This window comes from Pelobates fuscus, chromosome 5 (genome assembly GCF_036172605.1).
Source record: "Pelobates fuscus isolate aPelFus1 chromosome 5, aPelFus1.pri, whole genome shotgun sequence".
Taxonomy (NCBI): domain Eukaryota; kingdom Metazoa; phylum Chordata; class Amphibia; order Anura; family Pelobatidae; genus Pelobates; species Pelobates fuscus.
This window is the reverse complement of record NC_086321.1, coordinates 80,331,688-80,344,319: the sequence shown is the minus strand read 5'-3', so window position 1 is coordinate 80,344,319 and position 12,632 is coordinate 80,331,688. Positions and strand designations below refer to the sequence as shown.

The 12,632-nt window shown below is 37.8% G+C and overlaps 1 protein-coding gene across 1 annotated transcript in view; it reads right to left on the bottom strand.

Annotated features, from left to right (window-relative positions):
- Nucleotides 1–12,632, bottom strand: part of PARP8 (poly(ADP-ribose) polymerase family member 8) — a 267,441-nt gene that overhangs the window by 22,976 nt on the left and 231,833 nt on the right. The window contains exons 20-23 of the mRNA XM_063454027.1: nt 12,230–12,342; nt 6,738–6,810; nt 1,862–1,931; nt 1,119–1,195 (exon numbers count right to left, since the gene is read on the bottom strand). Of these exons, the coding sequence (XP_063310097.1) occupies nt 1,119–1,195; nt 1,862–1,931; nt 6,738–6,810; nt 12,230–12,342 (333 nt within the window). The remainder of the gene's footprint in view (nt 1–1,118; nt 1,196–1,861; nt 1,932–6,737; nt 6,811–12,229; nt 12,343–12,632) is intronic.

Here is a 12,632-nt window from a genome sequence, read left to right as displayed (position 1 = left end):
CAATTCTAGTTACATTTGTTTTGTATATCCGTTCATACTATTTATTCTGTGTATAGATATGCCGTGAGCACTCTAAGCATCACGATATCTATATGATCCTTTCACCTCTTTCTTTGCATATACTTATAGTCTCCTTTGGACTTCCTACTGTGTTTGCATTTCTGTGTCCAATATTTTGTATATTTTGAGATCATTATATATATTCATATATCTATTTGGACTTTTTCTTGGAAGTATTCCTTTTGAAGACTTAAATTAAGTGGTAGTCTTTAACTTAAATATATCCTCTCTGCCCTTCTTTTGCCTTATTAGTCACAGTAACCATATATAGCAGGGACCACATAGAGCCTGACATATTAAAGCTCAATTGTTGTGTCTATTATGCTTATATAGACTATAATATTGATTCTCATTAGGAGGGGCATATGATATAATATTCCTATCTATTTTTTAACTTTATTATTTTAGAAGGATATCTAGCATATCTATCTATCTATCTTTATTATTTATTTTTTCATCTTGACTACTTGACTAATTCCAGTTATATGCAGTCCAATACATCTGCTCTTTGCAGCTGTGTGGTCTGTATAATTTTTTCTGCTTTCGAGATATTAATATCACCAGACATCTGACCAGATGTGTTTGGTTCACATAATTTCTTAGTGTTAATGCACAAAATACTTCTTTAGACGCTTTTTCACCAGACCAATTTCTCCATAAAAAATTGTCATATGCTAATTCTTATCAACGTCGATAGGGTTACACAATGTATCAATGTGGTAAATATTTAATTGATTAAAAAAAAGCCTTTAGTAATGGCAATACAATAGTAAAGCAACGAATAACTTATTACTTCAGGTTTTTTAAATCTCACATTACTCCTAATAGTATGGGGCCTGTAATCAGGGATAGGCAAATTCCCTTTTAGTGTAAAAATTTTGACATTTCGATGGCCCTAAAGGGGTTAATGTCTCAATACGGCACAAAATACACATCTTCAGCTTTACTTTGCTCTACAGTATACCAATGGCACCACGTATTTATATCTATATTTCTACGTATATATTATATGTTTTTCGGGTAAAACCACTTTCACCATTAAATATCATAAATACTACCTGTACTGCACTACTGCTTTTGCTTCCTGATGGAGGATCATCCTTGGCTGATACTTTCTGTTGCTTCTTATTCATCCCTAAAAAGTAAGTAAGTCATTTAATTTCTCTGCATGCACATTATAGGAAGATACGACTTATCTTTATATTATTTCATGTTGTCAGTGTTATCAAGACACTCTGGAACCCTAAAGCATTTTAGCTTGCTGAAACACTTTAGTTGTGAAAAGTGTGTCTCTTTTTATTTTACAAAAAAATACAGATTTCTATAGAAAATTACACTTTTATAAATTAACCTTTTTACACCTCCCCGGCTTTCAATCAAACATCAGGTTCTGCTACTTCCTGGTTGTTTAGCTCATTGGTGCGAAACTCAATAGGCTGTCCAAATGGAGACTTTCCAATGCAACTCTGGGAAAATTGCCAGTCACAGAAAGTCTGGGAGAAGTTTAAAGGGGAGGGCTTGCAAAGGCTAAATTAAATACATGCATATTTTCGTTTGGGGTATATCTACAAAACATTTATTTATTTATTTTGTATTTGGGCAGTGATGTGTCCCTTTAATGGGACACCAAGGTGGGAGTAATCTCCACAGAAAACAGAGTAATTGTTCTGCACTTTGCCCCAAATTGCTCCACATTATTTTTTACAAATATCACAATCTTCACACTTATCAAGTTCTCACAGATCAAAATAAATGATTATTTTTGGCATTTTTAAAACATATTAAAATATATAAAAAGTACCTGAGTAACCAAACGATATGCTTGATAGAGGACTAAGATATATTCCACTTCCATACATGGCACCATGGAGCTGTAATAATATGACATTTAAATATTTTACTAATGGAATTATCACAAGGTACAAGCAAAACTGCTAACATCAAGCATTGTTTATAAATGTGTGAGTCTTCTATTAAAGAATCAATTAATAAATAAATGAGTTCATTACAGTTTAGTTAAGAGTTTTCAGGTTTTTGGTAAAAGGTATATATCTTTTCTAGACTTTTGGAAACTGCACAAAAGACAACCTGAGCAATGTAATGTGATATATAGTTCTTCCAAGCACATTATTATATTCTAGTTAAAGGGTTACTATTTGAACCATTACCTTTTCCCTTATTTTAAGTGGTCATGGTGCTTAGATTCTATATGTGCAGCATTTCAGTTTGAAAGGTTGCACGTACAGATATATAGTTCAGTGCTGCCAAAGGTGTAACAAGAGTTCAGGGCTGGCTAATGTCAAATTTGTGCATATTTTGCATCTGTTGAGAACAAAAGAAAGAGAGGAAATCTGTTCCCACTAACAATATCAAGTACACACAAACAATTAAAAATCTAGAAGATACTTTATTTATTTATCAAAGACACCAATGTAAAAACCCCCGTCAGTGACTGCCTGACTAAACGAAAATTAATTTCGGCAGTCAAAGCAAAGAGCACAAAAAAATAAAAAGAGTGAGAAAAAAAGAGAATTACACAAACAAATAAAAAAATAAACGGAGTTCCTAAATGTCGCCGTAGCGATATACATAAGTGTCTAAAGTAGAATTAGTGCATCGAAGGTACTCCAACTATGTAGCCTAACTAGGCTTGTCAAAAAGATCCCACTAAGTTGACTTATGCAATATCATTAGATATAATTGTATCAATATGTCAGAGATAAATTAAATACAGTACAAAGTATCTGCACAGTTCAAATTCAATGGTTCTTGTATAAATATTTGTTCAAATAGTGCTAAATGTGAGCCATATCAGCATCAGATGCCTAAATCCGTATTAAAACAGTCATATGCAAATCAGCTCAATCGTAAAAGTTGAGATGCAGCGTTTTTCCAACGCATGCCTTATAATCTTAATCAATGCTCTAAATACTAGTAATCAGGTGTAGATCAAAAATAGTAAAAGGTCAAAAGGCTAGAATAGAAGCCTTCAAGGGCACCCGGTACAGGAAAGGCAGTAAAAAGACAAAGAGTCCTGATGCTGTAATATAACGAACCGAAGCAGTTATAGATAAAGAGATACTGCAAATTCTAATTCAAATTGCTAAAGGTACCCTGATCGGTATATAAGTCTATTGTGCCCCAGACAGCTGTCCACCATCTAAGTCCCGAAGATACCTGGGTGGCTATATAATCAAGCCCGTGGTAAATGTCCGCTCACAAGGCAAAGGTGCCAGGGAACACAAAAGACAAGACTTTGTAGTGACAGAATGTCGCGCCCCGACGCGCTTTTCGCCTAACTTAGAGGCTCATCAGGGGGAACTGATTCACCGATATACCAGGGTTAAAAAAGCAAGCCCTTGAATCTGATTGGACGCATCTAGAGGGCAAGCACGGTGGCCGGAATGACTCAAAAAAATCCAAAAATTAATACGTGGTTACAAAGGTTCGATGACTGTGAATGGAAGACAGTTCAGATATGAAGATCAACTAAAAAGTTAAATGCAATCATATAACACATCAAAAAAGGGGGGGGGGGGGGGAGGGAAAACCAGAGGAAAAAAGTTTTTCCCATATTTCTTCCATCACTGTAAGTAACCACAATAGCGATATAGTCCAAGTGACCATTTAGAAATGGTCTGAACAATGTCTACAAACCAGTGTACTGATTAGAATGTACTTATGAGATAAAATTTGTGGTGTAGCGGTAATGTACTGTAGTGCCATAATTACTTTCATTTCAAGTCTGACCAGACAGTACAAGATATAAGAATCAATATTTAACAGATAAAGTGTAATGTTTTGTCTTCCTATAGTGCCAATTTGAGGAGTAGTCTATTATAATAAAAATTAATACCATAGATCTGTATTCAAAAAGTCCTAATGAAATTGTGAAAAAGTTAACTATTTGATGTCTATGTATAACTATCAATTTACTTATGTATGAATGGTGTATAGTTGAATTCCTCGTTAAGACCTGAAGGGGCTAGGGTCTTAAACGAAAAAAATCCACTGAGATTCTTTTCTGAGCAAAATTTTATTAAAGTCACCCTTCCTTGGATTTGGTAGCAATTTCTCAATTACCTGGAATCTCAGATTGTCAGGATTACCATCATGGAAATTGAGAATATGTCTTGCTGCCGGAGTAGGTGTGACAGTATTGTTAACAGAAGTTATGTGTTGCCAAATCCTGCGTCTAAACTGCTGAAAAGTTTTACCAATATATTGAGTTCCACAGCTACAGGTGATCAAATAAATCACTCGCGTAGAACTACAATTAACTAGGGCATTCGACTCAATCCTGATATGGGTTTGAGTGGACGTGGTAAATTTTGAGGACAAAATGTATTGGCAGGCCTTTCAGTGCCCACACTTATAAGTCCCCTTGGTGTTTGATAACCAATTGGTTGATGGTAAAGGGGGTGCCAAATGGCTGTGGACAAGTTGGTCTTGTAAATTGATTGGTCTGCGCGCTGTTAAAGGTGGATGCTCTGGTAACACATGTTGGAGTTCTGGGTTATGTAGAAGTATTGGCCATAGGTCCCCAGCCCTGATCAAATGTCACAATGCATCGTGGTGCCTTGCATTCTTGTTTCGGTTTAGTAAAGTGAAGGCTGGTGTTTCTATCAATACTGCATACCCAATGAAAAACGCGTTTTAAGACACGGTTGGGGTACCCTAATTCCCTGAACCGGGATTTCAATACTTTACATTCATTATAGAATGTCTGAAGCAAAGCATACTAACAACAGACGACCAATGGGAGCACAGCCACCTTTCCATGCGACCCAAGTTCTCCCGCAGCCTGCTTTCCAGGACAACCTTGCCCCTTGCAGTGAGGTGGAATTACATTACCAGGCATCTGGTTATGGTATTGTAGGTAAGATGTTATGTTATTTCTTTTTTTAATAATCTTTTTGGGGGATAGGTCCATGCCAGTAAGGGTTACTCTAACCAAAAACTATTTTTTATAAAAAATAAATAGAAATGCAATGTCTATGTGCATTAAATCGGAATCAATAAAGTCTAAAAGAAAACATATACAGTCAAAATATATTAACAGTTTAATAGGTAGATAAAGTCAAACGTTTTGGACTCTTAGATCCTATATTTTAATCAAACTGCTTAAGAAGGAGATTGAAACACACATATTCCCACATAGTTCAATTACGAAGGCACAGTGAAAACTTTTAAATGGCAGCACTAGGAACATGAAAACAATCCAAAAGATCAATGCACCGATTTAATAACATAATATCAAGGACAATAGAAAGCTTATCTTTCACAAAATATCAATAACACTTAGCATCACCAATCTCAATCAAGTTACCTTTGAAAATCTGCTGGTTTAGCAATAACTTTGTTGGCAGTGTCATAAGCAATTCTTTAATAATATTCAGAGCATAACTCTTTACTTTACAATAGTTTGCAAATCAAATAAAACCCCATATGTTGGACACATTCATTTTCAAAGGAAATACTCAAACTTTTTACATTTTGTGAATTTTTCTCCAGGGATTACCCCAAACAATATTTAAAACAATGGCAGGTCTAAGTGACCTTTACTGGCAAGTGTTACATGATGAATGACACCAAACACCCCTAAATAAGTAAATTTTGACATTTCTGTATGACAGAAATCATGGGAAAAGAGATGACTCCAATAGCTACATGTTTACTGGCCAGCCGTTACTTGCTAAAGTAAAACAGAGACAGAGGTCCAGGGCAAACAAAGATACACGCAGTGCAGATTTTATTGGACACGAAAAGCTACATTTCAGCTCAACAGTGTATTTGTCAAGCCATTATGTACACCCAGTGCTTAGAGTTTACATAGCAACCAAAGTGCATGCACTGTGGTATCTATAGGTGGAGAGCAGAGGGACTTCAGCGCGCTAGAAGAAAAAAATATTTTGGCATAGGTTTTCTTCTAATACATTTGTCAACAAAACTGCTAGCACAATTATGTAAGATATTTACTATACCAACATTGGAAATGAGTCCTCAGTGTTCTTTACTTCATTTGAAATCACTACACCATTGAAATTCAAAAGGGTGACACTACTGAAGCAGTTTAACCCCGTAAGGACACATGACGTGTGACATGTCATGATTCCCTTTTATTTCAGAAGTTTGGTCCTTAAGGGGTTAAAGAGACTATGACGCTGAAGGAAATCATTGCTGATATCGAGAGCTCATATTGGCCTTCATTTAATATTTTTTTAATAAGGTTCTCAAATGATTTAATATTTTTGGATAAACTTTTAATATGTTTTTTGAAAATATTATAATATAAACACAATCATATATAAAAATGATCAACATATTAAACAAAAATTTTTTTTTTTTAAATATGTTTCAGTATTAAATTATTTTAAAAGGTTATCACCAAAAAAATCTAATCATTTGAAAAACTTATCTAAAAATATTAAACTGAGGCCAATATATGAAAATATCACTGTGTATCATATTGCTATAGGTAAATGGATACCCCTTCCGATTACTGTACTTTGGGTATTTGGTGAAACCCACTGATAGTGAGTTTATAATCACAACAGACACAGAAGATGTATTTAAGTAAAGATTATTTTCTTAAATCATGACTCAAATGAACTCAAAGATATTTTTTATAAACATTTTAACATTCCATAAATATAAAATAAAGTTTATTTTGTCACCTGTAGTCTTGTATTGGAAGCAACAACTAAACCATTTCTCAGAATGGAATGCCAGTTTTCAATGTGCGAGCCACTGAAAAATATAAAGAGAAATGCTAGTAAAAAGTATGAAAAAAAACAAAACTTTTTAGGGAAATCTATTAAAATGCACTATTGCGTCATTTTTCCGATATGAATTTTAGAAAAGTGCTTACAAAATGTATTTAGCTTTAAGATTGGTGCGTCACCTTAAATATACTGAACAAGAAAAAAAACCCAATTCAATTAAATATAATTATTAGCCATATTTGTTTCGCTTAAACTATTCAAAATGTAATAAATAGATACCAGTGTGCCCAAGTATTTTATTGTGATCAAATTAGGCACCTAATTCCAAGATTTATAATCTTATATAAAACTTATCAAATACTTTCTAGGATAAGTGCTATAAAAGTCTCAAATTAAAGGATATAGTTAATAATATGAAAAGCTTTTGGTCCTATCCAATAATGGTTGATATCTTATTAGATGTACTAGTTAGTTATAATATAATAGAAAAAAAAAATCGCCCGCAATCATATTTAAAGTGAGATGCAGAGATATTCATTTTAACTGTAAACCTCCTCCCTTAAAGGAACATGTCAGGCACTCAGACCACTTCATGTAAATATTTGCGTGTCTGTGTATCTATGTGTATGTGTATCAGTGTGTGTGTAAATGTATATACTACACACAAATGCATGCCTGCACTCAAACACCAACATTAACACACATACTCCATACAAAAACATGCTTACATTCAAACACACATTGTGAAATATACACACACACACTGCATCCACTACACAAACAAACACACTGCATTCACTACACACTACACATGCACTAATACACACAGTGTCCACTTTACACACACACTGTATCCAAAATTACTCACATAGACACTGCCTCCGCTTGATACACTGCATCACCAGCAAACACACATACTGCATCCACTACACATAAACACACACTCTATACACTACACACACTCTGCATGCATTATACACACATACTGTGCATCACAATGTTTTTGTGGCATGGTTTTGGTGGGGGGTGGGAGGTGGGCAGCCTTTAATCCTTGGACTCAGGTAGCACAATGCCTTGGGCCAGTCCAGCTTGGGAATACATGCCAAAGAATAACACACATTCCCAACATGCAGGCTTTATAACCAGAGCATCTCATTAGAGTAATATCTGTTACTCAATTCCTACACTCCTTTGGTTTCAGGAAAGGGACAATGACTGTAGGAATAATCAGTTACTACAGTAGCTATTCCAGGCAAAAAATACAGATGTTAAATTCTAAATTCACTTGAATGTTCTACTTTGGTATATAATTCAGTGCAATTTATCCACTAAATCAGAAACTCCAGTGAATTAAATACTGAACAAAATTGAATCTAAATTAGCAAAGTAGCCAAAGTAGGAGAATTTTACCAAATCAAACTTTTGTGTGTATATTTTGCAAATAACTAGAGTATGCTATATAATCAATAAACACCTATGTATTTGCACCATATGTGTAACTTGTCTCTGTACCACTGATAGCAATAGAATGCAGTAAATGTTAACTATTATTTGGGACGGAATGATGTATATTGAGGGGAATCATTCATAGAAGCCCATGCCCTCAAATGGGGAACTGCATACAATGAGAGCACTTGATTTTAAGGATGTGCTCAAGCTACACTTATTGGGGACATTTTTCTAGAACTTTCTGGAGCAGAAGGGCAGGAACCTTATCAGGGCCGGACTGGGAAGAAAATTCGGCCCGGGCATTTTTTAATTAAAGCGGCCCACTAAAAAGGGGGCGGGGCCAGATAGGGTGTGTTTTGTCATCACCAATGACAAGCACGCCCCATCACAAAGTGAGTGTCACGATTCAGGGAACCCAACACGCTAACACACACACACACACACAGAGAAAAGGTGCAGTACCGGACCTTAGAGTGGCCGGGCTAAGCACACACAGAATAGTCAGGAGACAAGCCGAGTAAGGGGAACCAGAAGACAGAATAACGAGAAACAAGCTGAGGTCAAAGGGTAGGAGAAAGTCACAAAGTCAGATAAACAAGCCAGAGAGTACGTAACCAGAAGCAAAAGATTCAGTAGCAATACTAGCAAGCAAAGACCACAACAGGGCAGGGAGGAACAGGAAAGGTAAGTATTTAAACCATAAGGTTAATTCGGATTGGATAATTTCCAATCAGAATTAACAATCACACGTGGGAGATATCTAAACCTCCCACTGTGATTGAGGCACTGTGTGTTTAATGGCGGGTCAGGTGACTGACCCCGGCGTGTAACATCCTGGGCGGTCTCCCAGCGTGCAGCGTCATGCATGCTGCCGCTGGGGGACGTGGAGGAAGACGCGGGCGGCATCCGACACTGGAAGGATGCCGCTCGCCGAGCCCAGGAGGAGGAGGGGACCGCAGACGGCTGGAGGGTGAGTACTGCGAGCGGAGCGCAGCCTCCCCTCGCAGCCGCCCGCGGGAACCCGACAGTGAGCATGTTGGTTCAATGCTCTTCCAGGGTAAACCATGCGCAGAGCTCTGCTGAAGAGCTCTGGCATGAGAAAAAGACCATGTATTTGTTCTGCACAGCGCAAGCAAATTTAATAACATGCTTGCACTGTGTTTGCTTGAAATTTGTCTCTGGTGTCTCCATAGTTGGGATACCAGGAGACAAAAATGCTAGGAAAGCATATTGTGCAGTGTGTGTGTGTGTAAGGGGTGTAGTGTGTGTGAGTGATGGGTGCGGTTTGCGTGAGGGTGCTATGTGGGTAAGGGTGCTGTGTGTGTGATGGGTGCAGTATGTGTGTGCTGTGTGTGAGTGGGTGCTGTATTTGCGTGAGGGTGCTATGTGTGTGAGTGGGTTCTGTGTTTGCGTGAGTGTGCTATGTGTGTGAGTGGGTGCTGTGTTTGTGTGAGGGTGCTATGTGCGTGTGAGGAAGCTGTGTGTGAGGGTGCAGTGTGTGCGTGTGAGGAAGCTGTGAGTGTCAGGGGTGCAGTGTGTGTGTGTGGGTGCTGTCAGTGTCAGGGGTGCAGTGTGTGTGTGTGGGTGCTGTCAGTGTCAGGGATGCAGTGTGTGTATGTGTCAGGGGTGCAGTGTGTGTGTGTGGGTGCTGTCAGTGTCAGGGGGTGCAGTGTGTGTATGTGTGAAGGTGCTGTGAGTTTCAGGGGTGCAGTGTGTAAGTTATGATTGGTTATCCGACATTTTCAGCACATGACATATTTTTGTTTTTATTTTTTCCTTACATTGCATGAGTGACTATACCCATTTTTAAAAATGGAATTATGTCTGTCACTTAAAGGAACACTGTAGACTACTCTCCCCCAAGATAATAGAAGTGTCCGACCGAATGACGAACGGTCCATCCAATCAACACCAGTGGCTGGATATTAATCTATATTCAGGATGGAAGCAGTTTAGCAACTGAGAAAGCGGAGGAAATCCTTCATACAAGGGAGGCAATACAGTCTTGCTGAATTGAGCATAGCAATGTGTATGAACTACTTGAATGACACATTATGCTATCAAACATTGGAGTCTTTGCAAGTTGTCTACAGAGTTCCAGGAATTAGCTTTTTGCTAAGTTGTCCCAGGAGAAATTCTACCTATTGAGGTAGATCATTTGAATGATCTCTGCTGTCCATCTAGGTACCAGTACCTCCATGGCATTTTTATAACACTTATTAGGGTGCAGGATTTAAAATCGATGTGCAATTTAGCAGTCTTGTTTTTTATCTTTTGATTTCTGGATTTTATTATTTCTGGATTTTCCTGTGGTCTTTGAGATATTTTTTTTTTGCATGTCACATGATGATTAGAAAAGCAGCAAAATATATTTTTCTGATTTTAACATTTTATATGATTATATTGTGATGTGAGTGCCAAGTGTGCAGGGAGCGTGTGAGAGCAAGTGAGGCTGAAATGATGTGGCTGATTATATTCCCCCCTCCCTGCTTACCTTATGCCTGGGAGGGGGGAATCCTGCTGCTAGCATCCATCCCTGGTGGTCCTCGTGGTGAGTGAACTCTAGCCTGTGAGGCTAGAGTTCACTCCCGCGAGACCCGGAGCGTTGCCATGGCAACGCTCCGAATCTCGCGAGAGGAAGCCGGCGGAGCTGTAAGTAGGAGCTCCGCCGGTTCCTCTCCTGGCTCCTTCACTCTCTCCCCCGCCGGCCGCAGGATACTGTATGTGGCCCGGTGAGGGAGATCTCCCCATCGGACCGCCGTGGACTACTGCAGGGCCGGCGCTCGGATAGTGCCGGCCCTGCAAAGACCGGCAGGGAGATCCTGTGATCTCCCTGCCGGCCTCGGCCCCTGGCCACCGCGGCCCACCGGGCATTTGCCCGGTGTGCCCGATGGCCAGTCCGGGCCTGAACCTTATATTGCGCATCACACTGAACTTGTCCTTGTGTGCCTCTACTGCCATTCTACCCACTTTTAAGAAACAAAATAATAAATGATCACCTTTAAAATTGATGCGGGTCACTGAAGGCAAACAAATGCCTCTCTAAATTACCTATTCATGTGTCTGTCCCGGAATGTATAAGTTTTGTTCAAATCAGCCAAGATAATTGTGTAAACTTGCAACGTATTCATTCTAGGTATCCTTTGACAGTAATCTATCCTTTTTTCAATGGGTGCAGTGTTTCTGTCATTTCAACCCTTAAATGTAAAATATTGACCTTTTGTAGAATCAACAATGTTTGCATTGAAGGATTAAATACGTTTCTAGTGGTAGTCTTCCTGACAATCACTAGAGGCGTTTGATTGGAGAAGCATAGTATTTTGCCCTGCATACATATCTTGTCCCCAATGCTTCTATATGAGCAGGCATGCTGACACAGACAGAGGCAGAGTGGACAACTACAGGGGAGGAAATAAAGCAAATTATCTTGATTAAACAAAACTTTTAAAACACCAAAGGGAGGGGGTAGTAGACCAAGATCATAGCAGCAGATGGAAACTAGTATTGTTATTTTAGGACTATGGGTTCCCTTTAATGTGCTACCATTTTAATATAACTTGGTCCAGTGCCATTGGATCACAAGAAAGATCAGCCAACTTATGAGTTAAAAGCATTGTGGGGTTGAGCCTGCTGATGCTGCTGTGGCAATACAGGCACTGTTGTACTTCCTTGCATGTCAAAAATAAATAATAATAAAAAGCATTGTGGGTTGTAGATAGCATACAAATATACACATAACTACAGTATTTAATAAACATATCTGCTGTCAATTTCACAAGCAAAAATAAAGATTACATTTTAGTACTTATACGTAGTAGACTTATATACACATAATTGGATGGACGATTTATTTCAGTAATTTAACTGAAGTCTCCTGTACAGCTTTCTAACCATGAGTCTGCATAATTATATTACCGATTCAACATACAAAATAATATGAAAGATATAAATATGACTAAATATTCATTTCTTTATTTCCATTAAGTTACACTTACTGAAATGCAAATGTGCTCCCAAAGAGTTTTTTAGCAGCTCTGAAATTGGATTCTTTGGCTGGTGGACTGCTGAGAAGGAGGAATTGGTGAGGGGTGTGCATAAATTTAAGTTGCTGCAAGACATAGATAAAAAAAAAATGCATTTAATAAAGACGTTGTGACTGCACAACTAAATAAGTGAAAAGTTAATACCGGAAAGGGAATAACAGAATATAAAAATCGCTTAACAAATATAAAGAGCACAATATGAGAAAATATATCATAAGTCATTTTCTATTAAACTAAAATAAATAGAACAAATGTAAATTGGATTACAGGTTTGTTTTTCAGAGAGGGATTCCATAGAGAGAATAGTGGTATTGTGTGTTGCAAGACATGCAAAATATAGAATATTTTATGATCA